At 39.7% G+C, this 27,354-nt stretch overlaps 1 protein-coding gene across 6 annotated transcripts in view; it reads left to right on the top strand.

Annotated features, from left to right (window-relative positions):
• FAM204A (family with sequence similarity 204 member A) overlaps window positions 1-21,457 on the top strand; it is a 28,694-nt gene extending 7,237 nt beyond the window's left edge. For all 6 annotated transcript variants that reach the window (XM_069567673.1, XM_069567674.1, XM_069567679.1 and 3 more), the window contains 4 exons: window positions 33-132; window positions 8,426-8,515; window positions 20,430-20,536; window positions 20,842-21,457. In XM_069567673.1, coding sequence (XP_069423774.1) covers window positions 33-132; window positions 8,426-8,515; window positions 20,430-20,536; window positions 20,842-20,893 — 349 coding nt within the window. In that variant the 3' untranslated portion in view covers window positions 20,894-21,457. The remainder of the gene's footprint in view (window positions 1-32; window positions 133-8,425; window positions 8,516-20,429; window positions 20,537-20,841) is intronic.
• Window positions 21,458-27,354: the final 5,897 nt, after the last annotated feature.

Genomic DNA, 27,354 nt, shown 5'->3' with positions numbered 1-27,354 from the left:
TGAAACATAAGTTATTGTCTGTTTTTCTACAGTGAACAGTCTTCAAGTGAAACCCAGTGGAAGGAGCTTACCCAGTATTTTGGAGTCAATGAGAGATTTGACCCCCCTGTTAAAAGGAAAAAAGTTGAAAAGGTAAGATCTTTTTAATTGCATCTTCTATTCACCAGTGGGAACAGTTTGTAATTAGTCTTGCCTAAGGTATTTCTCCTTAATAATTCATTCAGTGAAGAAGTTAATGTGTGCAGGATGCTAGATAAACAAGTAAATATATAGTTACAAATCATTTTTTAAAACTGTTAAAAAAGAAACAGGGTATTGTGAAGAAATTAATATGGAGGCCCCACATTAGCTGAGTGGTCTGGGAAGGCCTGTCTCATTAAGACCGAAGGATGGCAAGGAACCATCTATGTAAGGCTCACTAGTGTAGAGGTGATAACCTGGGTAAAGATCCTGCTGGGGAGGAAGAGCCATCATGGACATGTGAGTAGCAGTGAGAAGGTCAGCTTGGCTGGATGGAGTCAGCGAGGAGGAGGGTAAATGGCCCCAGATAAAACTGGAGAAGCAGGCAGGCAGAGCCCAAACTGTGCAGGACCTTAAAGGATGCATTAAGGAACTGGGTTTTCGTCACAATGCAATTGAGAACCATTCAAGGGATTTATGTGAAGGGAGTGACGTGAAAAGATTGCATCTTACATTGAAGATGGACCTTGGAGCAGCAAAGGCAGGTGAGAACAGTTAAGAGACTCAGCCATACATGAGATGATGGGAGCAAGAGTGAGAATGGTGCTGCTGAAGGTAGACGAGAGGCTGGATCTGAGGTGCACTGTAGAAGTAGAACGGACGGTATTTGCCTCTGGATCGGTTGTGAGGTGGTGGGGAGATTGGAATTTCAGGAGGATGGGAGAGAACCATTCAGGGTTTTACTTAAGCAGTGGTGTGAATAGTCACATTGATTACAATGATGAGAAAGCTTTGCAGGGGAGAAGATTTAGAGCGAGGCCTATCCAAAGTTCATTTTGGTGCATGGGTGGTATCCGTAAGCAGAGTAGGGTAGACCATTGGTAAAATGAGGCTGGAGCTTGGAGGAGAGTCTGAGTCTCTAGGCACATGCTTGGCAGTTGCCAGTCTATAGATGGTGTTAATATTTGATAGAGGCTGGAATGAATGAGTAACTTACACATTTATCCAGGGGAATGTTGACAGACTTCAGGAGCATGGAAATTGAGCTCTGGGCCAGAATGGAGGTACAGAGGCTTCCTGGTTAAAGCCCAAGGATATTGTGTCTTGCATATACGGACAGGATCATTGCTGTATACTGTTATTATGCAGGTAGAGATCGTTACTGTTTTCTGGTTCATCAGTATTTCTTGTGAAAAACGGCTTGATTTTTAAACCGATCGTTGGGGTTTAAAATTGGGTGCCTCATTGAGGGCACATGCATTAAAGAACTGACAACAGAGTTTTTACCTGTGAACCGTTGATTCCAACTTTGCCAAGAATTCTTGTCACCTAGTCCGTGGAACACTGGAGAATTGGTACCAGGATTACCTTGTACTGCAAATAGTTAGAGATGTTGAGCAATCTCCTTTTCCCAAATGTTCAAGCAGGTACAGAAATGCTAAATTTCTTACGGAAATCACTGGTTAGAGCTGAAACTAAAACCCAGACTTTATTCCACCATTCTCAGTTCTCCAGCTTCACCATCCAAGAGGCTGATAAGCATTTTAACATGATTGCTACGCTCTTGACCACTGTGATTCTGGTGGGCTGGGAGGAGGGATCTTGTGGAGAGGATGCTCTTGACTGCAGCAAACCTGTTCCAAAGCATGAGGTGGGACGCTCATGCTGACAGCAGTGGTCCCCAGGCCATCTCTGGCCCACCTGCTTTAGAGTCCTAACTGCTGACTAGATTGTTATTTTGAGGGAAAAAATGATTAATTCAAAAAAACTTTTTTTTTTTTTATTTTACGGCCACGCTGCATGCATGCAGGCTCTTAGTTCCCTAACCAGGGATCAGACCTGGGCCCCTGCAGTGAAAGCGCCGAGTCCTAACCTCTGGATCACCTGGGAATTCCCAGAAATGGTGGAATACTGGTTCTCATCAGAAATATCTTTTAAAGTTGTGCTTGTGAATTAGGTGGTCTTTGAGCTTCAGTTGTTTACAATATTTGTTATGTTTTCTCATAACTATACTGTAAGTCACTCAGTCATGTCTGATTCTTTGCAACTCCATGGACTGTAGCCTGCCAGGTTTCTCTGTCCATGGGATTTTCCAGGCAAGAAAGGGTTGCCATTCCCTTGTCCAGGGGATCTTTCTGACCTAGGGATTGAACCTGGGTCTCCTGCATTGCAGGCAGATTCTTTACCTTCTGAGCCACCAAGGAATCCTGTATTTACTTTAGAATATCTAGATTGTTTCTTAGTGAAGTTAAAGCTATAAAATTCAGTCTTTTAGCCTTTCCAAAATGTAGAAATTATGAGAGTATTTTTTACAGTCTATCTGTATTAGAGTATTATTTCCCTACGTGTATGAAATTGTAGCTTCTTGATAATTGGCAAGGTATGGCTAAGTTATTCTTTGTCTAAAGTTTGGAATTCATGAGGAGTAACTTTAATAAAGGATACTAGGATTCCTTGTGCAAAGACTTTTGTACAGCTCAGTTTTAAGAGCTTGTATTCTGTTTCACATTGTATATTAGATGTATTCTAGAAAAAAAATGATAAGCTCCATTTTAAAAAGAAATTTCTGTTTAAGGGAAGACTGCTATAAATCCTTTTATATATACTCACTGATCTGTTTCAGAAGTTTGGGTTTTCTTAACAGCAGTGTTCTTCTGTATGTGTGACACCTGACGAAGAAAGTCATGGCATCTCCTGAACAAGGAAACTGATGCTGGCCAGGCTAGTATCTCCCAGGATGTTGCCAGCACTTAATATTCTGTTAGTAAGTGTAAGCATAAGAGGAAAGGAAGGATTCAGTGAAGCCAGATGATTTCGTATTCTCTTGGTAGTTCAGCTTAATTGCATGCCAGCTGGTTCACACTTATTCTTTGGTTTGGGATCACTGTTTTCCATGCCCCCTTGGGCTATCATGCCAGAGTCTCCACTGTGAAGCCAACAGAGTAAATAGACAGTAAAAGATGTCCACATTGGAGCCACCAAGATAAAAGTGAAGAATAAATGTCAGTCCACCAGATGATAGCTACTGCCTGAGAAACTTAGAGAGGATCATGAAAATCCCTGATGCAGTTTGGACAAAACCAGCATGGATTTCTGCTCCATTATTTTATTTCTCAACCCTTTTTAGTCCCCTTTTCCCTCAGTTACTCAACTCTCAAGAATGGTAAAACAAAACGAACTTCTTAAGTCTGTTGTGTGATCCATCTTTTTTATTCTTTTCTTTCCCCCCTCTTTTTTTTGGAACACTTCCAGACTATTGAAACTTGCTCAACCAAGGATGTGTATTTATAACACTGCTGTTACCTGCTTCCCTGACAATGCAGAGAGGCTTGTATTTTAAAATATAATCTTCCTAATATATAGAGCTGTTTTAAAGTGTTCTTGTATTAAATACAGCTATAATTGTGTTTCTGGCAGCAGTTCTGGGTCTTACAAAACTTCTATAATCGCAACATAATTAATGTTGAATCTATTTGGGAATTTCTTTAGAATAAATTTTACTCATTAATTTCATTATAAATGCCTTAAGTATTCTTTAGTTGCATCAATTTGATTGGTTAGCAGTCATCTTTGGGAGTAGTTTTATGTATTCTTAATGGGTACTTTTTGGCAAGAAAAACCAAAAGTATGTTTAATAATTTGTAGAGTAACTGCACAAGGTCTTTGATGATTTTTGTTTATGAGAGGAAGCTGCTGTTGTACTGTGTAGCTATTTTCAAACTTGTTTTTTTAGAAGAATACTTTTTCTTACTAGGCTCTCACATGAAGATCCGGTACACAGATCACAGGCTGGCTGCCTGGACTGGGAGGGAGTCAGGTGGCTGGTGGTGGGAATGTAGAGGTACCCAATGTTCCCCTGGTATCAGGTACCGAGTTTTCTCTCTTGATCTTTATGTGATCCCTGTTGGATGGGTTAATACCCACCAGCTATTATTCTCATTATACAGATGAAACAACTGAAGCCCAGCATGATTTGTCTAAGAAAACAGAGCAGGTTGAAAAGGAAAATGGTCCCAAATCTAGATTGTTCTGAAGAGATAGTCCAACTTAGTTTTACTTTGTTGTTTATTTGCTAAGTCGTGTCCATCTTTTTTTTTTTTTTTTGTGACCCCGTGGACTGTAACCCACCAGGCTTCTTTAACCATGGGATTTTCCAGGCAAGAAGACTGGAGTGGGTTGCCATTTTCTTCTCCAGGGGTTCTTTCTGACTTGATTCAAATAGTTTAAGTGGCTGTGATTTATATGTAAAAGTAACAACACTTAATTCTTTTTTTTCTTCCTCCTTTGTGGAGAGATTACCTAATTTTTTCCCTAGATATTTAGATCTGATCATAGAACAGCAAACTTGAGTGGACACTTCATTTATATTAAGGTTTAACAGTTGAATGTATTATCTGATTGAATATTCAGTAGCAAAATGTCTGTAGAAATGCATTATGTTACAGTTTGACCTAAATAGTTTTAATCGGCATATTAAAAGAGATTTTACTGCACACGTACGGATGGTTAATCCTTAATGTTAAGCCTAGTACCCATAAGTTTCTTAGATACTTAGAGTACTACTGCCTTGCCATCTGCAACAAAACTGTTGGTTAGCGGTCACTTATTGCCTTCATGGGAACCTGTCAGATACTGGCCTTAGATGATTTTCCACCGTGACCAAATTGCCATCAGTAAGTTTGTCTGTACTGAGATATATCTTAAGCTAAATTCTGAGTCCTGCCAGAGGCATCTTAGGAGCACACTGAGGCCTTATCATCAGTCCTGTCCCCATCAGTCCTGAATATTCATTGGAAGGATTGATGTTGAAGTTGATATTCCAATACTTTGGCCACCTGATGCGAAGAGCTGACTCATTTGAAAAGACCTTGATCCTGGGAAAGATTGAAGGCGGGAGGAGAAGGGGACGACAGAGGATGAGATGGTTGGATGGCATACCGACTCAGTGGACACGAGTTTGAGTAGACTCCGTGAGTTGGTGATGGACAGGGAGGCCTGGCGTGCTGCAGTCCATGGGGTCGCAAAGAGTTGGACACGACTGAGCGACTGGACTGACTGACTGACGGAGGCCTTGCAGAGGGCCAGCAGTGCTGCTGTGCCTCCTGCCGCTCCTGTGGCGTGAAGATGCCCTAGATGTTTCTGGTAAAGGTTACTCCGGGGTCCAACTTACGACCTGTAGGAAGCATTACTACTCAGATCTTAGTTCGTGAGATGACTGACTGACTCAAAGTTGAAATCTTGGGTCTTATACTTGTGTCTGAGCCCTTGACTAACTGTAATGAAGTCTGTAGTTATATAGAGGTGAACCTTCTCTTTGTTTTAATGGTATCCTGATAGATACAATGTGAATACCTTGTTTATTGAGTGACTGCTATGTTCTAAAAACTTTGCTAGGTATTCTTTGCCTTTCCTGTAACTCTGCAAGGAATGTGGTAATATTCTCATTTTACAGGTGAGAGATCTGCAGCCTATAGAGGTTTGGAAACAAAACTCAGGGTTTCTTGGCCAGTAGGTAGAGGAGCTGGAATTTGAATCCAGATTTGACCTCAGCAACTGTGTTCTTTTAAACTGTTGTTAGCTTTTGGTCTTAAGGTGATAGAAATGTTTAACCTCAGGGTTTTTATTATTATTACTATTTAAGAATTTTTAAAATATTTGGAATGTTATATCTTCATATAGAAGCAGAATCTGGGTGTGTGTATGGAAGCAGAAATTTTTCAAAGCCAAAAGGAGCTATTTTATTTTACTTAAATAAATTGCTTAAAAAGAAAAGAAAGGAGAAAAGGGGGAGAAAAAAGCAGTCATATCTAGTGAAACTTTTATTGATATTAAAAAAAAAAACTTCTAAAAGAGCTAAAAGCAAAGTTGAACATGTAAGGGGAATTCTAGAATTTCATTTCTAGGGGAGAATTTTGGTCGTCCATGCCGATTCTGATTTTCTCTAAGGAAACTGAAGCTTATGGGTTAAGTACCTCCTTTGCCCGGTGCTGTGATCACCTTCTCTGACTTCTGGCCCAGTGCTCTTCCCGCTGTATTAGAGGCTGGTTGGAATGCCTCGGGGAATGGGAGTTCATTGATAGTAGAAAGGTTTGTAATTTTAGCTCATTTATTTTTCAGTGAAAATTATAGCAATCAGCTCAGAAGTTCATATGTTTCCAAAAAAGGGGAATGTTCTGGTTTTCCATTTTGGGGACTTTCACTGTAAGCTGTGTCTCCATGGTAACCAAAGGGAGTTAAGTTGATGGATTTCTAGGCCTCACCCCCAGAGTTTTCTGATTCAAATTTGAATTTTTAACAAGTGCTCAAATAGTGCCGATGCTGCTGGTTCAGACTCAAACTTTGAGAACTTAAGGCTTAGAGTCTAGTTTGAAAAGGTTATTCATGAGTTGCAGGCCCGAAAGGGAGGAGAGGAGACTCAGGAAGGGGCTGAAGGACTATGAAAATAAATATGATGGTGCTAGAGTATGGGGTCCAAATGAAGCCCCGACAGGTTCACTTTCTCTGAGGACTCGAGGTAAGCGGAAGGGCTGAATCTTGTGTTTGGAGAGAATTCTACATTGTAAAGCTCTTATGTGGCCTAGAGCAAGTGTATTCAAGGGTTCCAGGAGATGAAGAACTTGTGCCTGAGTGTAACCCAGTATACGCCTTCTTTCTTTGAAGAAGTCTGATTGTCCTCATCATTCCTTACCCATCCTCTTCTAATAAAAAAATCACCTAGGCAAACCTATGCATAGTCATGTAGTTGATTTGCATTCTGGCACAAGCTCAGTTCACAGACTGGCATCATTTGCAGACTTGAACTGGAACATAGACCACACTTGTAGAGTCCCTGGCCTCGAGTGTAGGTTTGGGGTGGGGGGCGGGTATTATTTAGTGGCCCCTGAAGATGAAGGATGTTGAAAGAGTGAGTCCGGGATGTTGTTTGGATCATCAAGAGAGGAATTCTGCAGCAATACAAAAAAGAGAAATTTCTGGAGACTGGTGGATGATCACAAGATCAGGGTAGAAAAAAGACAGTCGGGCAGCATGGCCTGGGCTCAGATCCTCTGAGAGGCTACTGAATGACACTCTGAAGCGCCAGTCCAGAGCAAGGAAAAAACCACATCGTCCCCCAGGCCTGGGTGGGGTGAAGGATTGTGAGAAGGAACAGTCTTCACTTAACACAGACGTCATCAGTGATAGCCTCCTTGGTCTTTGCTTCCGTAGTAATCTTTTTAGGCACATTATGCATGGGCATTCTTAAAGTCTTGTTTCAACAAAGGCTCCATGGGAGTGAAGTTTCTCTTATAATCAAGCAGTGCTCTGATGGAAGAGACATTGCTTGGACTTCTTTTATTAGGTTAAGTGGGAGAAGTCTATTAACCAAAAATGAGGAAGATACACTAGATAAACCATTGGGATAAACTTCTAAGAAATATATATTAGACTGTCTCTTTAAAAAGTTTGTGTTTTCTTTGGTAACTATTTCTACAAACTAAAACTCAGTTATTTAAGTCTAACAAGTATCTTTTCATAGGATATGATATATCCTACCTAGTCTGTTTGGTAATCCCATGAAAATTTTAATTATGACTTCATGAAGTATCTTCAGGTAATAAATAGCATTTCCATAAGAAAGTAAAATATAACTTTCCTCCTGTGTTTAATATCCAACTTAATACCCATAGTCAGAGACTAGGAGGGGCTGGTGAATGAAAGTATGGGCAGTGGAGAAAGAGGCAGAGGAAAAGGGTGGTTTAGAATATGGGCTCTGGGCAAATCTATTAATAGATTCATGTGATGGCTTAACACTTAACAGACTCTGACTTGGATAAATTGATGAGTCCAAGCTTCTATTTCCTTGTGTTCAAAACAGGATAACAGTTTTATTTCATCAAATTGTTATATGGATTAAATGAGTTTTCTTACAGTGAGAAAGGATGTACTCTATAATAAGCATGCCATAATCTCTAACTTATTAACATATTGTTATCAAGGGAAAGTGTAGTCCTTAGAATCACAGAAATGTGGATTTGCATCTCCTTCTTCTTAATTCAATTAATCTGACCCTGGATAAGTCATTTCATATTGCTGATTCACTTTCTCATCAGTAAATGGGAGTGGTAGCAACTACCGAATGCAGTCATTGTGAGAATGAAGTATCTAAGTACATACTGTGTTTGGTGTGGTCCTGTGACATAGTCTTTGCTAGCAAGGGTTTGCCTTTCTTTCCTGCCTCTAAGTTTGAGATTTCTTTTCTTTCTAGTCGGGACTTGAAAAGAGGATAGACCAAGCTGTGGAAGAGTGGAACATTGAGAAGGCCGAGGAACTCAGCAACCAGCTAGCCACTCGAGAGGTGAGTCGGCCCCACCATGATGCTCTGCTGTGCTTTCAAATCTTCTGAAATGAGTGTACGTTCTTTGCATGATCACGAGTAAGTGCAGTGTTCAAATATTTGATCTAAGATTTTCTTTTCTGTCCATTTTCTTCCCTCTTAATCTCCCATTTATTTTGAAATACTGGGTTTTATTTTTGTCTTTAATGTTAATAAATTATTCTTATATAAATCAATGCTGGAAATAATCCACGGTTGATCTTCAGCCTCTAGATTTCATCCAGTTCAGAGCTTTTTTCTGCCAGGTGTACTGAAAAGGCTAGCTTTCTTTTTCCATTTTCATCTTTAACTCAGTTTAACTCTCCCTGAGGACAGCCGTGTATTCTGGGGACACATCTCTCAGTGTGTTCCTAACCCTTTCTCCCCAGAATGGTTTCTTACTGCATATTCTAAATAGTTCCCTTAGCCCTAAAGAAGTCTCAGCCTTTTTTTAACCTAAAGACTGTAGTATAAAGCTAATAGGTATATTGAATATTCTTTTCCCAAGTACCAAGGCATCCAGAAGATTCTCACTTGCACCCTCTGGGAGAAGGTTGCAAAATTTGGAAAACAATTTCTGTTTGCCCTTCACTCAGACACCTGAAATGTTAACAGTCAATATTTGCTTGATCGTTCTTTTCTGATTTATGTACCTTATTTAGATTTGCCAAATATGTCAGTGATTGTCTTTATAATAAGAGAAGAGTTTTCTTATTTCTGGTCTCAGGCGCTGAGTTTTGTTGTTGTGTCTTTTTAGCCTTCTTTAATCTGGAGTGTTTCCTCAGCCTGTCTGTGTTTCTCAGGACCTCGGTAGTTTTGAAGAGTAGCTGATGATTTTGTAGGATGTCTGTCAAGTTTGCTTTGTCTGGCGCTTCTTCATGATTAGATTCATGTCATGCGTGTATTGGTGGGAAAATCACAGAAGTATCCTCAGTGCGGGATATCAGAATGCATTTGTCTTCTTTATTGATGACGTTCCTTTGATTATTTGCTTAAGGTGGTGTCTCCAGGTTTATTCTGTCAAACATTATTCTTCCCTGTGTAAATTAATACGTATCTCAGAGAGGTGAGAGATGATTTGAGACTCGGTGAATATTCTTTTTCTCACTATTCTTTACCTTTTTCTCACTATTCCTTACCTACCTATTTTAGCAGTCATTGCTGATTGTTTTCCAGCTTGAGGCAATTACTATTATAATTAAGATCTTGAAAACATTATTTGAGTGTACTTTTCATCTTTACCTGGCAAATCAGATCTGAAATTTGTCTTCAGTGAGATACTGGATTCTAGAATCTGTTATGTGTCTATGTTAAAGCTCCCAGTAACCTGGACAGCTGGGATATAGTTTGCCTATGTGATGGATCTATTTTCCCTAAGTGATGTGCTGGGAGGGCTGGGGTCATGGGGCCTTGTGTCCACCAGGGTTGCATGTTCAGTCCCTCCTTGTCTGTGTCATCAGTGGTCACCTGTGAGCAGGCGGCCACATGTCAGAGCCAGCAGAAGTAGAGCCTCTGAGGCCTCAGACCTGTGTGTTTCCTTTGAGGGTATTGAATTTCTATTTCTATGTTTTGATTTGTCGTACTGCTATTTTTGAAATGGGAATTGCATACTACTGACTAGGTATTTTCCATTTTAATAATAATAATAAATAATTATAATGATATTATCATATATATAATATAATAAAAATATTTATATAAATAAATGATAATAACCATTTAGGTTATTCTTTCCTGTCATGCTTTATGACAAACGAGATTGCTTTAGAAATATACCCCATTTTCAGCACTTGTAAGGATAGTAAGCATTTTCTCAAGAGTTCTTTTTACTTCCGTACCAGCATAACGCTTTGTTCTAGTGAAAGAAAATTTATCTAGTGTGGAGTTAACGACTTCTGGTTAAAAGGAAAAAGAGTAATCTGGGCCCTCCTCTTTTCCTTGTATAAGTGGAAAGACTTCTGGAAAGTGTTTACTGGCCACACAGAGACACGGAAGAGATACTGATTACATGTTAATTAAACACCCGTGGAAGAATAACTGAAGTAATCGAGATGTAATTCTTGAGTAAATAGTTTAGTTTGAGGTTTAAGTTTTTCATGTTTATCTCCTTTGTGCCAATCACTGTGGATATGAAAGATGAGATTTTGAGAAGTAAGTAAGCGTGAGTTTGGGGCAGAAACCCTTTATGAATTAAAAGTATATATGCATGGTAGGTGTCCTTTTGGAAATCAGGTATACTGGTTTTTAATCAGTACCGTTTTCTTTTTTCAAGAAGCAGTGAGTGGGATGTGCTGATAAAGCCTTTGCTCAGAGGCACAGATCTCAGAGTTCTTAAAGCCTTTTCCAACTGTAATAAGTGAAACTAATTTTTGATGTTTAACATTTATAAGCCTGTGAAACCAACAGGGCAGTATCAGTATTGAGAAGAGTGAAGCCAGAAGTAGAACCCATGTCTGAGAATGGGCCTTGAAAACAGTTCCTCAAAACAGAACAGAACAAAACAAAACGAACTGTTGGGTCAAAATAAAGCTGTCAGTGCACGAGCATTATGACACAGCACGCACGTATCTTTCCAGAATCATATACCCTTAAATTAATGATGACATTAAAGATGGGTGTAAGCTGGTGTGGGGGATGGCTTAAGTTTACATGTTGGAAACTGAGATTGTGCTGTCAAATTTGGCTTTGCCATATTGTAATGTGGTTGCTTTGGGAAAGTCCATCCTATCGATTAAATCCTTCTTTATTGTTAACAATCTTGGAGGAGAGATGAAAGTGGAAAAATACACTTGGGTTTGTGTCATACTGATGAAAATGTTCTAATTTGAAAAAAAAATAGCTCTTAAAAAATTACTATTTATGTATGTGTACACACACATGCACATTCACACACATGTTTGAGCACATTTATAGCTTCTTAACCTCAGGCCTGAACTGGAAGAACATTCCATTTATTGATAGTGATCCTCAAAAATGCCATCCTTTGGTTCTTATCTTTTTTGACACACTTTGTTACAGTCCAGATCATACCAATTTGTAGAAACCAGTAGAAACAAGTATTTAAAATTAAGTGCTAAGCCTAGATTTAATAAAGTAAGCAGCATTTCAGTTGAATCTCACATTTTGAAAACAGACTTTGTCTCTAGGCATCTTCATGTTAGCCTGCTGTACATAAAAATCAACTTGGTTTGGCAGCAGACAGTGAATTTCTACCATTGAATGAGTCACACCTACATTAACTAGAAAATATATTGCTTTCAATTATAGCTGTACCATGTTAGAGCGAAAATGAGTGGGGAGGAGAGGTTGCCAGTGAATTTTGTTTGAGCTTTGTATATAGCTCATGCCCCTGAAGGTTACCTTTTCTGTAAGTGATTCAAATAGGATGATCTTTGACAGCACCAACTAAACATAATTCCTTGGAAACATCAGTACATACTTCATGTTGTAATGTTCAACTATTTTATGTAACTTACAGTAATTTAAAAAATAATTGCAAGTTATTAATATTCATATCTGAAATATTTTGTTTATAATCTGCTACTATCTTTGCTAAGGTCAATAGCCTTCAATTGGAGTAATGACATAAAATGTTTCATATCTTAAAGCTTTTTGCACCAACTTATAACTTCAGCCTTTAGTACTGTTAAACACAGTACTTGTTTAGAATCTAATCAAGGTGTCACAAGTACAAATGATAAAAAAGAAAGTGTCTCACTTTGATAGTGTTCTTATTATAGGTAATGATAAATATTTCGTTGGCAGTATGAATTAAACTGAAAGTCTAATTCTAGCTTTATTAAATTTCTTAAATAGGTTACTTAGGTTTTTGGATTCCAAAACATAGGTGAAGTTAATAATGTTGAAATAGTCATAGTTTGTTAATATTTAAATAGGGCAAGGTAGGAATGGTCTTTTTAAAAAACCAGTATTTGAATTGATTGAGTTGTATTCTTTCCTAGCTAAATACATTAAATACTCTCTAAATTTGGGGCAGATTATTAATTTGTTGCTGAAGTTCTATTTTTAGAACCATTTCCTAGAAAAATCTTAAGGCGTTCTTGTTGGAGAGGGATATATATATACATTTGAGGAGTTAGTTTTTGTATTTTATGTTAATGTGTAAGAAGAAATATTTCCTATGCTACAGCACTTGTTCTGGCACTCAGAATTTTTCCATTACAATTCATTGTTGGGCTGTAGTTTCCTCGAGAGGATTCTGGCTGTAATTCATCCTTTCATTTTGATTATTAATTTCATGTTGATGTACACACTGCGTTGTCTTGATGGAATAAGAGCTTCAGTTCACCCCCCTCCCCCCAAAATAACCTCCCCTAACAGAACAGTTTTGACAGATGTAGCTATCAAAGTACCTGGAGTATTTGCATATCCAGAGTTCAGAACTGACAGATTTGTTTCAATTTTTGAGATGGAGATGCTGCCAAACCTGATTAAGTTTGAAGTTGCTTCTATCAGTGCTGTTTCCAGAGCTCTGATATTTTAGGAAAGTTGTTTGCTTGCATCACATACAAAAAAAAAAAAGAGCTGAGTTGATGGATATTATAGTGAAGAAAGTCTTGTGGTTCTAAACTCTTGATTCTCTAATTCAGAGGGCAAAATTATTTTCTTGTTTTTGTGACTACTTTTAGAACTCTCTTAACAACCATGATTCCAGAGGTAAGGTGATTTGTTCAGATATGAAGCTGAACATATATTCCAATTAGCTGTTATCCGAGTTTATCACTAGAACCTGTGACTCTAAGAAGGCCTGCAGGTGCTTTCTATTTTCTTAATTATTATGATTTCTAGTCACTGAAGATAGGGTAAACAAAGTACAAATACATTAAGCAGTACCCATTGGTACATACTAAGAATTTAAAATTGAATATCTCCATTTCAACATCTTATTTTTACAGAAAGGAGATTTCCTTTGTTGTCAATTCAAGGAGTGTATATGAAGAATACGTAGTTTCAAAGTCATCTAATGCCTGCAAACTGTCTGGCAAAATGTATTTTATGTCCCTCTTTGAAATTTTACTACCCTACCTCCCACCCTTACTTTTACTTTCTTTTGGTCTTTCCATTTTGACAGCAGAGTATAGGACCATTTTCTCTGCAGTATATTTCACTGATTAGCACTGGGAGGGAATCTAGGACCCTGGGGAAAAGAAGTCCTCACTGAACAGGCTCTTGCTGGTCGGTTGTGATCAGCCACCTGGGGAAGCTGCCTGCCATGGCGGGAGGGGTGTGTGCCTCCCTTAAGGATCATGTGGCAATGACTCACTTCCATTAACTTTGGTCATTTCTCAGTGGTTTTTAATTTAAACGTTCCTCTTTGTGTCATTTTGTAGTCTGTGCGTAGTCCGGGGGGCTTTTCAATGGTAATTTTAATTCTTTGAAACCTTGTTCTCCTTAGTTCTTAAAAGTAATTCAGTTATTTCATATAGATTAACAGGTAGCACAGTGTATGGAAAATAAGCTCTGCCTGTCCAGGTGAGGGAAGGCCTAGTTGAATTCCTTTACGTGGAGCTGAAAGATACGTTCTTTCCTATCAAAAATGGTGTACATCCTTGAAGTTGGAGCATTTTAATACGAGAAAAATAAACATGGTACTGAGTGATGGGTTTTCCTCTCAAGCTTTTAGGTGTGCTTTTTAGATCTCATTGCACTGAGGACATTTTCTTTTAACCTCTGGGGTATGATTGGGTGATCACCTAGAATGGTGTTTCTTATGCTCTCTTTTAATTATGTTTATGGTGCTTTTAACAAACCTTAAAAAAAGATTTCAGATGTTACAAGTCTAATTAAAGAGACAGACAAAGCACAGTTTATACTGTAGATTTTTTCTGCAGTTCAATTAATCAGCATGTTTTCTCTTTTAATTAAAACCATTTTAGTAAATTAAAGCCCACAGCAAAACACATATATAATTTGTTTGTAATTAGCTCTTAATTGGTGGTAGTTGAAGCTTAGCACCCTTGGTTTCTTTCTTCATGATTGCCATTTTATTAGCAGCCAGTCATTAATTAATCTTTTTCTAATTAGCTTATAAAACTGTTGATGGCACATTATTGTAAATGTGATTTTAAGTTCAAAGCTTGTTAATAAGCTTTCTTACTTAGAAGAACAGAGATAAAGAAATTGCTGAAAACAGTACTACAGTTCTTTAAAAAAAAGAAAAACTGTCTTTCTGATGGGGACTGTGTAAAGCATCTAACAGCTTATGGTTAATTTTTTTCCCTTATGAATGGGATAAGTTGCTTGAATATAAATGTCTCTATCCAGGAATAATTTCAATGGTATAACGTCTTTTCTCCCCGCTTTGGAATACTGTAATCTACATATAATTTGAAGCCTTAATAGTCATCATTAAACCAGGTGTTACATAAACTATTTCACTATGAAATCACAGTTGAGGATATGAATCAAAATATATCTTCTCATACGTCATGGGCTAAATACATTTTTTAAAATATAAATTGCAAGGTGAATCATATATTTATACATGTAAATATACAGTATATGTAATATGTCTATACAAATATATCTTATATTTTAAAAACAGGGTTTGTTGGGTTATGCCGTGAAGTAAAAACCATTTGGCTTTAACTGATTTGAAGTTATAGGTGTTAAAATAAATAACAGGTGTTTGTGCGGTTGTGCACACAGCGTAGATATATGTAGTACACAAACATGGAAACGTGTGCATGCCCGTTTTAAGGTGACAGTGAAATTAGGCTGTTCTTTCTGACAGAGGGAAGAAGACTTGATTTAAAGTCAGTATTTAAGTGACTGGATATGCCGTAGCTTATTTGCTGTCCTCAGAGCTTCGGCTCTCAGGTATGTCCGTGGAAATGTCCCAGTCCCACTGAAGACAGCCTGACTTCACTGTAGCACCTGCCCTGTTAACCTGTGCTTTGAATAAAACACATTAGCCACGTCATATTGTTTATTGAAATATATTGTCGATTTCATAAAACTTAACTTCATGGTATTCTAAGCTGTTAATCAGTATTTTTGCAAAGTTTTGAAAGTTATTAAAAGAAAAAAAAATAAAGCATCATTGGTCCTTGGAAGTGCTTTTTCTTCTTTGCTGTTTGAACTTTGCATGTTATTTCAACTTTGGCTATTTCTCTGCTTGTTTTTAAGAAGGCATTTTATGATGCCATGCAAGAGACACTAGAAAGGGATAGCTGACAAGGAAAAAATTAAAAATTGGATAAAAAGTAAATGAATAATGTCATATTACCAAAAAGATGAGAGGCTAATTTGTGCCGACTTTTTGCTAATTTTGTTCAAGCCTCAAAATGAGGAGCTGTCACCCGTTCTGTGTAGCACTGATGACAGTGCCAATGATCCATGAAATAAGCTGCCGCTGGCTTTGTTCTGATAAGAATGAACAAATCTGCACAATGTTCGGCTCCCAGAATCTCATTTTCATACTTGCATGCAGGCGAAAAGAAATAAGCTGTTTGCAGGCTTGATTAATCAGACATTGGAGGGGTTTTTGTCTCTTTGATCTCTTTCGTCTCCTAGGTAACTTGCTTGACATTAATGTTGAGCTTGAGTAAAGACAATCAGGAATTGTCGACCAAACTGATATAAAAATTAAAGACCTTAACACTTTAAGTACTCCAGTAATGGTTCCGCTTTACTTCAGAAAACATCTGTTTTCATTTAATTAAAGAACAAAAGAGAATGGCATAAATATTTTTCATAGAGACCTATTATTCCATAAAAAGTTAAAGTATGATAATTGGTATTTTTTTTAAATAAGTGCCTTGAAAGTGTGCAAAAGGGAGGGAAACTTCATAAATCTGTTACAAGCTAGTAATTTGAAGATGAGTAAAATATTTTATGAAATGGATAAGAAGTTTACAGTGATGCTAGATGAAGCTGTTTGAATCAGATTCTTTAAATGATTATCAGCAAACTTTAGCAGGGCAAGGTTTAGCGAGAAAAACTAACTTTATTTTGCAAGTTTGTCTTTTAAAAATCTTGACTATGTTACACGATGTGCCATTATATCTGTTTTACAACCCAATATGATTTACACATGCTCAACCTGTAAAATTGAAAGGAATTAAAAAAATGTCGCCGTGCATTTGCTTGAGGTTATGCAGACGCTTTTACAAATCTTCCAAGTGGCTGTAAAGATGAATGCCTCAAGGGTCCAGCCAGGGCCCTGCTTTTCCAACCAGCTAAAGCCCTTATCTTAAATCCAAGCAAAGTACCATTAATCTTTTTGAAAGACCTTTTATGGCTTTTAATATATCCCAAATTAGAACATTTTACACCCTTGGTTCCTGAAATATGGTGATAAAAAGCCTTTAGAGCTTAATTTTCCTTACCGCTTGCTCTGACCAATTTGCAGTTCTTTGTGATAATGTTTAGACACCTTAATTAAAATGCAGCAAAATATTGGATGTTCTATATGGAAAATGCTGATACTTTGATGACACATAGAAGAAATTCTGTATATATTTTTATTCTTAAAAAAAATTTCTTCCCACATGGTTTTGCTCTAGTTATCTGATGACCCGAAACCGTTTTTTAATATAAAAACCATTGACCAAGCTTTTGTGATGTTTACATTGGGCCCAAAGATGCTTTTTCTCTTTTTAGAGAAGCGAAAGGGGGATTCTTGGGGACATATATTGTTTGTTTGTAATATTGAAACATAGCGTGGTATTCTTTTTCTTCTGGAGCTTGGCTTAGTCTTCTTGCCTGGGAAAACATGTTTCTTCTCAACTGTCTTTTCTATAGAAGATCTTATGATCCTTTCAGATTTCGAAATATTTCTGTTCTTTTTTCTTTTCTCCTTGGGAGTAAGTGAAACACATTCATCTTAAGCATGCAAAGGCCCCAGCATCGATAGGACTTTTCATCATCCTTACAAGCTAAAATCTCCTTTCAGTTAAATACATAGACCAGGCTTGTTTAATGTTTATCAGGTAAAGAATGTTTCATTGAGCCTAACCCCAGGCAAAATACAGTCAGAAAACAGACTTCCCTACAAACAAGTCTGTTTGAAAGTATTGCCTCTGTACCTAATCGCTTACGCTGCTCACTTCGTCTACAAAACGATGGAGCCCTCTCATGTAAACATGTGTTTCTTACATTGTCATGAATTATTTTTAAGAAGTTTATTCTGTGTCTTACGTGGTGTGTGTGCTCTCAGTCTTATCTGTGATGCTGATTGTGCTGGGTTTGGCCTTCATGTTGCTAGAAAATTTCCCTTCTAAGAGTATGTGACTATGCTGGAAAGAGTTCCACGTGAATCAGATGACCACAGTCGGCATCCAGATATACTGAGTTGGTCTTGGTTTGTCTCCTCCAAATCCAGAAAACCCATATTGGGAAGTTTCAATAAGCTACAAATATAAACTACACCCTAATTTACGACAGTTTCAGGAAATAATTCTGTCTCATGGTTAATGGTACATAGCAGCTGTATAGTTCAGGTCATTTTTGTTTCATACTCAAAAGTATAGGCTCAGTTTAAATAGAAGATAAACTAGCTGAGGTGGGGTGACCTCAGCAAAGCCATCATACATCAGATTTGTATTTGCTGTCTAATACGTAGGAATATAATTAGACAGACAAATACTGAATTCCGTGTTCCACCTTTTGGAGGTAGGCGAGGAGACTGTCCTGCACGAATGTGGGGAGACTCGGCGTACCTCTTAAACAGAAGTGGCGAGCTGTGTGTCCTGAGAGTAGGCAGTTCCTTAGGTGCGCTTCCTGCTCCCTGTGCGTCTCCCAGCACCCCTTCACCAGGTGGAACTGTGCTCTGACCAGAGGGCTGTGAGCAGAGACGCTGTGTGTCGCTTCTGGACTAAGGCACCGAAGAGCCAGCGTGAGCCCCTCCAGCCAGCTCTTCTCCGCAACTGAGGCTTGAAAGCCGCATGTTGAGATGCGGGCAGCACCAGAGGGAGAGCCTGGCCAGTCTACAGCTGACATGGAGTGAAGCAGAAACAAAAGTTCAGCCAGTGAGATTCGGAGATGTGTCGGATACTTCGGTTTTGACTAGCCTAACCCAACAGGCACTAACTTGATTTTTTTTTTTACATATGACAAACGGATGGCGTTTTAGTCGATAGGAAATCCATCTTCATGATGAATGATGCCACAGCATTCTGAGCTTTGTTTTCTCTTTCGATGAGGACGCTACAGCCCTTTGATTCTTAACCTTTTCTTAGTTGACTTAAATGAACTGTTCTGTGGTGAAGAACTGAAAGTGAAAAGAGCCAAGAGAACAGGGCAGGGATTGAAGCCATCAGATGTAACTGACAGCCCCTTCTGCCTAGCTCCCTCCACCCCAGCCCTCTTGTTCAGAGCCGTGTCTGCAGCACCCGCAACAGTGCCTGGCAAAATAATGCGTTTGTGCCCTCATGATATTGGTTGCATGAATGCCCTCCTTGTGAGAAAAGATGGTGATGATGGTAGTGGTGGCAGTGTTGGCTTGCGTGTCCAGAAGACTCTGGGTTGGTCTGTTGTCCCAGGTGGGCTCCCAGCCACAAACCCTCCTTCCTTCAGTGGCTTTCCTTTGGGTTTCGACCACCTCAGCACACTGGCTTGACTGTCACATTGCTTCCATCTGCTTACCTTCTTTATGTGTATTTGTTCCTGGACTGAAAAATCGGATCTGTTTTTGTTCTCGTTTGTAAACCCTGGACAGTGCTTGATGACCGCTTGTTTCTTTCATCCTGAAAGAAGCTGTTCTCCAAGGTGAGCTGAAAGGAATGGCAGGCAAGCCAAACCTCACTTTCCTAGGTCAGCGTCTCTCCTTACACGTGAGCCCCTAAACCACCTGCCGTGCCTCACTGTTGGCAAGCAGGTCCCCAAACCTTGGGCTCTAATACTTTGGCCAGAGAGTGGCTTCTGGGTCCTTTCCTCTCGTCCACAAGTCTGCTGGCTGCTGAAACGCAGTAGGCTGCGGTCAGGGAGAGGAAAGGAAAGAAACACCAGGAAGAGTATTTTGTAGCCTTTGTTGTTTTAACATACTTTTGAGCCTTCCACGTAGGCGGGCGTTTTTAAAATTGGAGCCCGCTAAAAACAGAAGAGCCCCATGCCTGTCCTGGAGACACTCACTGAGGAACAGCTCTGTGGCCAGAGGGCTGTGGAGAGTCCAGTGTCGGAACCGTAGGCTGTGGTGTAGAAGCTGAAGGGCTGGAGAAATACAGAAACGAAGATGGTGTTGGGTTGAGTTCGAGGAGTCTTGGGGGGCGGGGCCAAGAGGACGCTTTGTTCTGCTGGGACCTTTAGGACTGGGGCAGATGAGTGGGAGGAGTGGGAAGGGGGCTGCTGGCAGGGAACGCTGTGGTCCTGGTTTTTCTGTCAGTGAGTGAAAAGCGATTGCCCATCACACAAAGTGTGTTTATCAAGTAGTAATTAGCTTTCCCGTGTTTTATTAATCACATCTATGACTGCCAATCCGAGCTTCTGATCAGCATGAGATAACGGGTGCGCCCATACGGAGTTGCTATAATTCTAGCCCAAAGCAAAGACACTGGATGTCTGTGTCAGCCTGCACCGCCTTATCAGGGTAAATTCCTGTCTGTCCTACTGAAATGCTGAAAGCGCTTCAAGATCTTCATCCACAGGCCTGGTGGGCCCTCAAGGGGCCTTGGTGTGGGAAGGAGCTCCATCCGGGAGACTGGCACAGCTGGGGTGAAGGGCTGAGGGAGCAGAGGAGAAAAGAGACTGCGTCTTTGATTTGTGGTGGCACTTTGGCGGTTTCAGAGGCCCAAGCATTAAGAATTTCCATTCTTAGCACGTGTAAAGTAAGGCTGACCTGGCATTCTTAACCCAAAATTCTCGAGTATCTGTATCATTGTAATTCTTGTATCAGCTAGAATATTTATTGTCACTTTTTCTTGTTTGTAATTCTTAGCTTGGTGTAAAAATTGCCAAAGCTATTGCCTGCCACAACTTTGTGAAAGCCAAAAAGGAGGCTGAAAATTCACAGGTTGCACGAAAAAAGAAGAAACTTGCCTGGGGGTGAGTTTTAAGAATTTTTTTAAAATTAGTGATTCTACCAACTTCATAGCAATTACAGAAATCCTGTGATACATTTTGTGAATCCAGTTTGTGCATACTTGTTATTTATTTTATTCTTTGGATCTTTGCTGCATGTTTATCAGATTATAAATATAGACGTGTCTTCATCCTATTTGATATTTATTTTGTAACTGATGGAGTGTGCGAAAACTTCTTTAAGTTTATTTTGCTTTGGCACTTAGTAAACATGTTATTTCAGTGAAGTATTTAGAAATGAATCAAGATTTTCATGTTCTTCATTTTAGATTTGAAGCAAAGAAGAGGTGGGAAACCAAAAGCAACATGGGATATATGTGACTTGCCAGAGTTCTTCAAGACCTTTGAGGCTTCACTCGAGTCTTCAGTTGGTCAATTTACTACAAAAGATTTTCCTGCTTATGTTAACTATGTCAGAAAATTGATGGAAATAGAAAAAATCAGCATAAAATCTGGGAGTTGATTATCAAATCGTTTTTCAGTCTTTTTCTAAAGAGTCCGTCCCATTGAAGTGAGTGAAATGGACCATCCCGTTATTTGTGCAAGTAATCTAAGCGTATATAGTGGGGGGGTGGGGGGGGAGAAAGGGTTTTATCTGTTTATTTGTGTAGACCTCCAGCATAAAATCAGTTTTGCTCTTCCTCCGTTTGCTGGAGCCTAGCCGGTGAGCTCCTTGTACTTTCTTATCTGCACTCAGTGTGACTGCACTCACTCTGGAGTTGTTTTTAAGATGGGCATTTGTTTATGATGGATTAGTCGTAAGTGCAAGAAAGAGCCTGTGTTTACAAATGTCTTTATCTTAATGTTACAAAAGTAATTATCGGTTCTTTATTGTAGGCAGCAGAGTTGATATTTCATAGTAACATAATAAAGGCAGTTGATTAATCTTTGTGTACCTTCAGGTTAAATAACACCATTTTAAAAAAGGACAGAATCTAACAGTATTTGGAGAATGATTTAAATTCAGGTCCTCTGCCTGGAAATGTCTTCTTAAATATCTCTCTCAGCTGTGTCATTCTTTAAATTATGAGATGGTTCTTGGAGAAATTGATATAACGGTACTAGACAGTTATAACTCAAGACATTGTAACTTTGAACCTTCTAAGAACAAACATGATTTGATTGTTTTCACTCCTCTTCCCCATTGCTCTGGGAAGCACTGAGTGATTGCATAAGGAGAAAGAAGATTGGCGCCCTTCTAAGTGGTTTTCACTACAGATGTGTTTCAGAGTCCCAACTAGAAAGGGCTTTGAGAAATTGTCTCAAGCTGGTGGACAAGCCCACAGCTGGATGCTGTGATTTTTTTTGTGGGCGGGCGCTGGGGGGCAGGCCTGGGTTATTTTGGCAGCTGCCTCTTGGTGCCCAGTCGAGGTAAAGAACTGCATACTGTGGTTTCCATCTTGTCCCTTCCTGCTACTTCATCAGAAGTTTTCTAACCATCTGATAAAAACTTTCTCTCGGTTGGTAGTATAAATTCAGGAACATAGAAAATGAATCATGGTGATGGTATTATTTTGTTACTTTTAGACTTACAAATAGTAACCAAATTTTGCTAATTTATGGTGAAATATTTAATGTTTTTTTCCTATTCTGGAATAAGTGAGCAACTTGTTGCTATTTGAAAGAACAAAAATCATATCTTGCTTCCACTTAGATGATGAAAATTAGTACAGTAGAGAAAGTGAGATTTTAGGAAATTGTGCCCCTACTTACGGACTTCATTGTGAAAAATATTCAGACCAAACATTGGAAACTCTTATATTTTAAGACAGTATTCCCTGTTGAGTTTTATAGATATAATCATATAGCCTTTACCTATAACATCTTACTTCAGGCTCCTAGCAGGTGAATGCAAACTTAGACTATAGGAGATTTTCCTCTAAAAAGAAGATTCATCATGGGGGAAATATCCACTGCACAATCCATTGGTTTTGTCTGAAACATGGAAAACGTTCTCACATACAGGGCTCCAAGACAGTCGTCTCCCTGCATTGTCTGCTCACCTTTTCCCGCTTAGCTACCTCCTTAGCACATTTCATGACCCCTGTGGGCACATTTCCCCTCTCTTCTCATGGTGAGGCCTGGCCAGAGTGGTCACCTTTAGGGTCTGGTTTGGGAGCCCCTGACCCAAAGTCCAGCTGTCTAAACCCTTCTTCCACCTGCCCTGGGGCCAGCGGTCGCTCATTCCTTCCACTCAGGAGTCCCACATGGATGAGGACATTTTCCCTGAGTGGACGGCATTATGGTGGAATCAGGTCTCAGGGGATTCATTGGATAAGAGGAGCCATGTTGCAGAAGTCCCTTTCTCTTCGAGTCCTGGCTTGTGAGAGTCCAAGATCATCCAGCAGAAGAAGGAGCGGGAGGGGAAGAGGGTTTGAGGAAGAGGAAGGCACTGGTTTTCTTGGGTTAGCCCTGCTGGCATATCACTTGGGACCACTTTATTTTTCATCTGCTTTAATTTGAATTTTCCTCATTAAAGCATTAAAATGGAGACATTATTCTTAGAAAACCTAGATTGCCCCAAAAGTGTAGTCATTTGTCCTCTCCATCTGGTGACAGTGAAATAAGGATTCTCTTTGGATCAGTAATAATTTCAGTTCCTGAAGCTTTAACATGTGCATTTACTACCATCAGAATGCCTGAATTAGATTAGTAATGTAAATGTCAGTTATTGTTAACTGAGATTAATATGTTTCAGGCCATGGGTATGCCATTAATGTAACTGTGATTTACTGTTTGAGTACTTCAGGCTAAAACACCTTACTAAAGAACAATAATTTTGGGCTTCGCAGCCCTGGTTCTGAGAAGTAAAGTTGATAATGCATTCCTCTTTGGAAGCCCTCAGGATGTTTCTGATTTTCCGCAGAACATTCTCATTTCTTTCACCAAAAGGAGAGTTTGAATATATAATCTCAGGTTTGCTATAATTAGTTCTGATGACAGACCTAAATACCATGGCCCAAACTGTAAATCAGTAGTTAAACAGGTTTCTGCAACTGATCATAAATCTCAAACTCCATATTTTAAATGCGCTTATTTTTTTTTTGAGAGACAGCTAAGGAAGGAGCAGGCCAAGGACAGGAATAAAATGTTACCTGAACTTTGGCTAACAGCTTAAAACTTCATCTTTAAAATGTACCGAGTTCCCTGATGCCTTTTGTCTAAAATGTTATCTTGTAAATATTATAGTAACTTAGCTTATTCTTCACTCTGATAAGACAAGTTTGAACTTAATTCTTACTTATATATTTTATCTGTTTGTTTATTTGGCAAGCAGGAGCTGCCCCGACTGCTGTGCGTGGGCTTCTCGTTGCAGTGGCTTCTCGTTGTAGAACAGGGCCTCTGGAGCATGGGCTGGGTAGTTGTGGCTCACGGGCTTAGGTGCTCCGAGGCATGTGGGATCTTCCTAGGCCAGGATTGGACCTGGGTCTGTTGCACTGGCAGACGGATTCTTTACCACTGAGCCACCAGGGGCGGAGAAGGCGATGGCACCCCACTCCAGTACTCTTGCCTGGAAAGTCCCATGGACGGAGGAGCCTGGTGGGCTACAGTCCATGGGGTCGCTGAAGGTCAGACACGACTGAGCAACTTCACTTTCACTTTTCACTTTCATGCATTGGAGAAGGAAATGGCAACCCACTCCAGTGTTCTTGCCTGGAGAATCCCAGGGACAGGGGAGCCTGGCGGGCTGCCGTCTCTGGGGTCGCACAGAGTCGGCCACGACTGACGCGACTTAGCAGCAGCAGCAGCAGCAGCAGAGCCACCAGGGGAGCCCTGAACTTAATTCTTCAAAGATGAATATTAATTTTCAGATGTTCAAGTTTTCATCTGTTGGGTAAATGTGTCTCATTTTTAGAAAGGTATGTCCTACTAAACTATAAAAAACTATCGGGTTTATCCTTAAAAAAGTTGCTGACAGTTGACATCTTACTTCAGAGGTAAGGTTTGAGGAAACAACAACCTTAAGTCAGGCCCCATTTTGGAAAATTAGTGAAACCTGGTTAACTTCAGAACCAACTGAAATAATTCAAGTTTTTCCATGTTGGCAGAAGTTGCTTTATTTTTAGTATCTGGCAGAGCAGCAAATGCTCTGCATGTCAATTTAATGTTTTTTGAAGCCAACTGTTTATTCATTGGCTTAAAATTTACACTCTACTAAAGTCTTTGCCTTGACTTCCATGAAACAAATAGTAATATTTGGACAAAATATGTGCACGAAACTCTTTTTCCAAGACCAAATGTAGATGAGTATTTGTGGCATCAATGCCTTCTATCATGAGAATAGATCCAAAAAAAAAAAAAGAACTTTGAAAAGGCCAAGTCAAAGCCAGGACAGTGCAGTTCAAGGAGTTAATTTTTATTATGAAATAATCAGAGCATCTTTCTAGATTTTCAGGTTTTTAAACTGCTAAGAAATGGAATCTTTATAGAGTAAATTTCAGTGAACTGTCAAAAGATTATTTTATTGATCTATGTATGTATTCTTGACCTTGATAACATTCTGAGACAGACCTGCTTTTCCATTTTTGAGGTTGGGGTGCTCTGTAGACTTTGATAAAATGAATAGAGCTGCATTCTTCAGTCTTGATTGTCTCGTCCTCCCGCCATATTACTCACTGTGAAAGACACATGCATGTACGCACGCACTCATTCAATGCTGTAGCTGTAATGAGCACAAAGAGCGACTGGGGGCAGGATTCTCAACTCCAGTTAAGAACATGGAAGTGTGTAGCAGATCATGATGCTGTGGAGAAACTCAGGAGTCAAACCATCTGTGCCCTTGGGTCTCAGTGAAGTGTATTGTTTCTTCATCTCCTCCGAACCGTGTGCCTTCTAGAGACGTGTGTTCATTTTGCTAGAATTTCTTCAAACACAGCAGTACTATCAGAGAGCTTCCGGCCACTCTAGCTTTTGTGACCTTGATCCCTGGAACACAACCACAGGCCTTTGATAGGACTATCCATTAAATGCCATGCAGTATGCTGGGTGTTTAGACGTGCTTTTCAGATCAAGAATTAGCTGAGAGAGAATCATCTTTTTATTAGCATTAGTAATTCCTTTTTACATTCAAGTAAGAAAGCATAAGATTTTCTGAGTAGGATGGAATTTAGGGGGAAAAAAAAAAAGTACATACCTTTTATGTCCAGACCAGGTTTCTTAAGGAAATAGAATAAAAGGGACTGAAGGGAAGGGAAGGTATAGTGTCCAAGAACAGCCCTTGGCCCCTGGCTGCTCCTGCCCCAGGGTCTTTCCTGTGTCCTCTGTGACATCATTCTAGAAGGCCCAGCCCACACCCCTGCCCAAGACCCATGGGCCGCCTCTTGCTGAATTGCTGCAGGGGGCCTGCTCTGTGACAGGTATGGAATGAGGTAATCTTTTCCCACCTCTAATTTCTGAAAGGTGTGTCTGTCCAGTTATTACTTGTTCATTGAACTGAAAGGTTTAGAAACCAACAGCTATGGTACAAGCTGTAATTATTGATGTCTGTTTCATAATCATCTGTAAGTTCTGGCATTTGATCAAGAAGTTAATATATCACTTCATCTTCAGGCTGAATATGCCTCAGCTATAAACGTTATATTTTTTGATGGATAGTATACAATTATAACTGCCCAGAATAAAGAGAGTTTTCATTTGTAATGTGAGTGATACTAGAAGAATTATGGATGTCACAAGGAGTAGTGAAACAAGGAAGCCTTGCGTTGCTTCAGATTCCTCCCTACTTAATATCTGAGAGACATCCACTGAACACCTACCCTGTTAGACACTAAGCTAACTCATGCCGATGCAAAAGTGAATGTGCGCAGTCTGCTGGGAATTGTTTAGGAAGCGTGTTTTAGACAACTTGATATTCACGTAGGCTGTTAATACAAAGGGGCTTCCCAGGTGGTTCAAGTGGTAAAGAGTCCGCCTGCCACCGCAGGACACATAGGCAGGAAACGCAGGTTCAATCCCTGGGTCGGGAAGATCCCCTGGAGGAGGAAATGGCTACCCAGTCCAGTATTCTTGCCTGGAAAACCCAAGAAATAACCCGGAAGAAAAGTGAAAGTGAAAGTCACTCAGTTGTATCTGACTCTTTACGACCCCATGGACTATACAGTCCATGGAATTCTCCAGGCCAGAATACTGGAGTGGGTAGCCTTTCCCTTCTCCAGGGGATCTTCCCAACCCAGAGATTGAACGCAGGTCTGCATTGCAGGTGGATTCTTTACCAGCTGAGCCACAAGGGAAGCCCAAGAAATACCCTACATGTAATAAATAACCTAGATGTAAAATTTTTAATTACATGGGCACACTTTCTTATCTCTGCAGGATGTGAAGTCTCACTGGTCAGCTTGGCTACAGTCATTCAGTAGCTTAGCACTCACCTTACAGGGACTGACACCCTGACTTTCACCATATTTTGTTGCCTCACACAGAGGTGAGGCTCACTGAGGTGAAACTTGGGAATGAATGCAGCTGTATTGCACAATGCTCTGTAATTTTAAGCTTAGTTTTTCTTAGGCTGTATCAGCACGTCCTTCATTCTACCATGGCTATGTCACAGTGCCTGCCCAGGGTAGGGAACTGTAAACTACTGCAATAAATATGCCCCTGAACTACAATGACTCGAACAGTAGAAGTCTATTTCCTGCTCACAGGACAAAGGGGGACATCCCTATCAGTGGGGGGCTCTCCTCCTCACAGTCGTTCAGATATCCAGATTGACAGCAGCTCTCTGACTTTCTTTTCCTAATAAATCTGGGGGTCACCATCCCAGCCAACAGGAGGGGAAGAAGCCA

Source organism: Ovis canadensis, chromosome 22 (assembly GCF_042477335.2).
Source record: "Ovis canadensis isolate MfBH-ARS-UI-01 breed Bighorn chromosome 22, ARS-UI_OviCan_v2, whole genome shotgun sequence".
NCBI lineage: Eukaryota > Metazoa > Chordata > Mammalia > Artiodactyla > Bovidae > Ovis > Ovis canadensis.
Note: the sequence above shows the minus strand (reverse complement) of the source record. Positions and strands in the feature narration are given on the sequence as shown.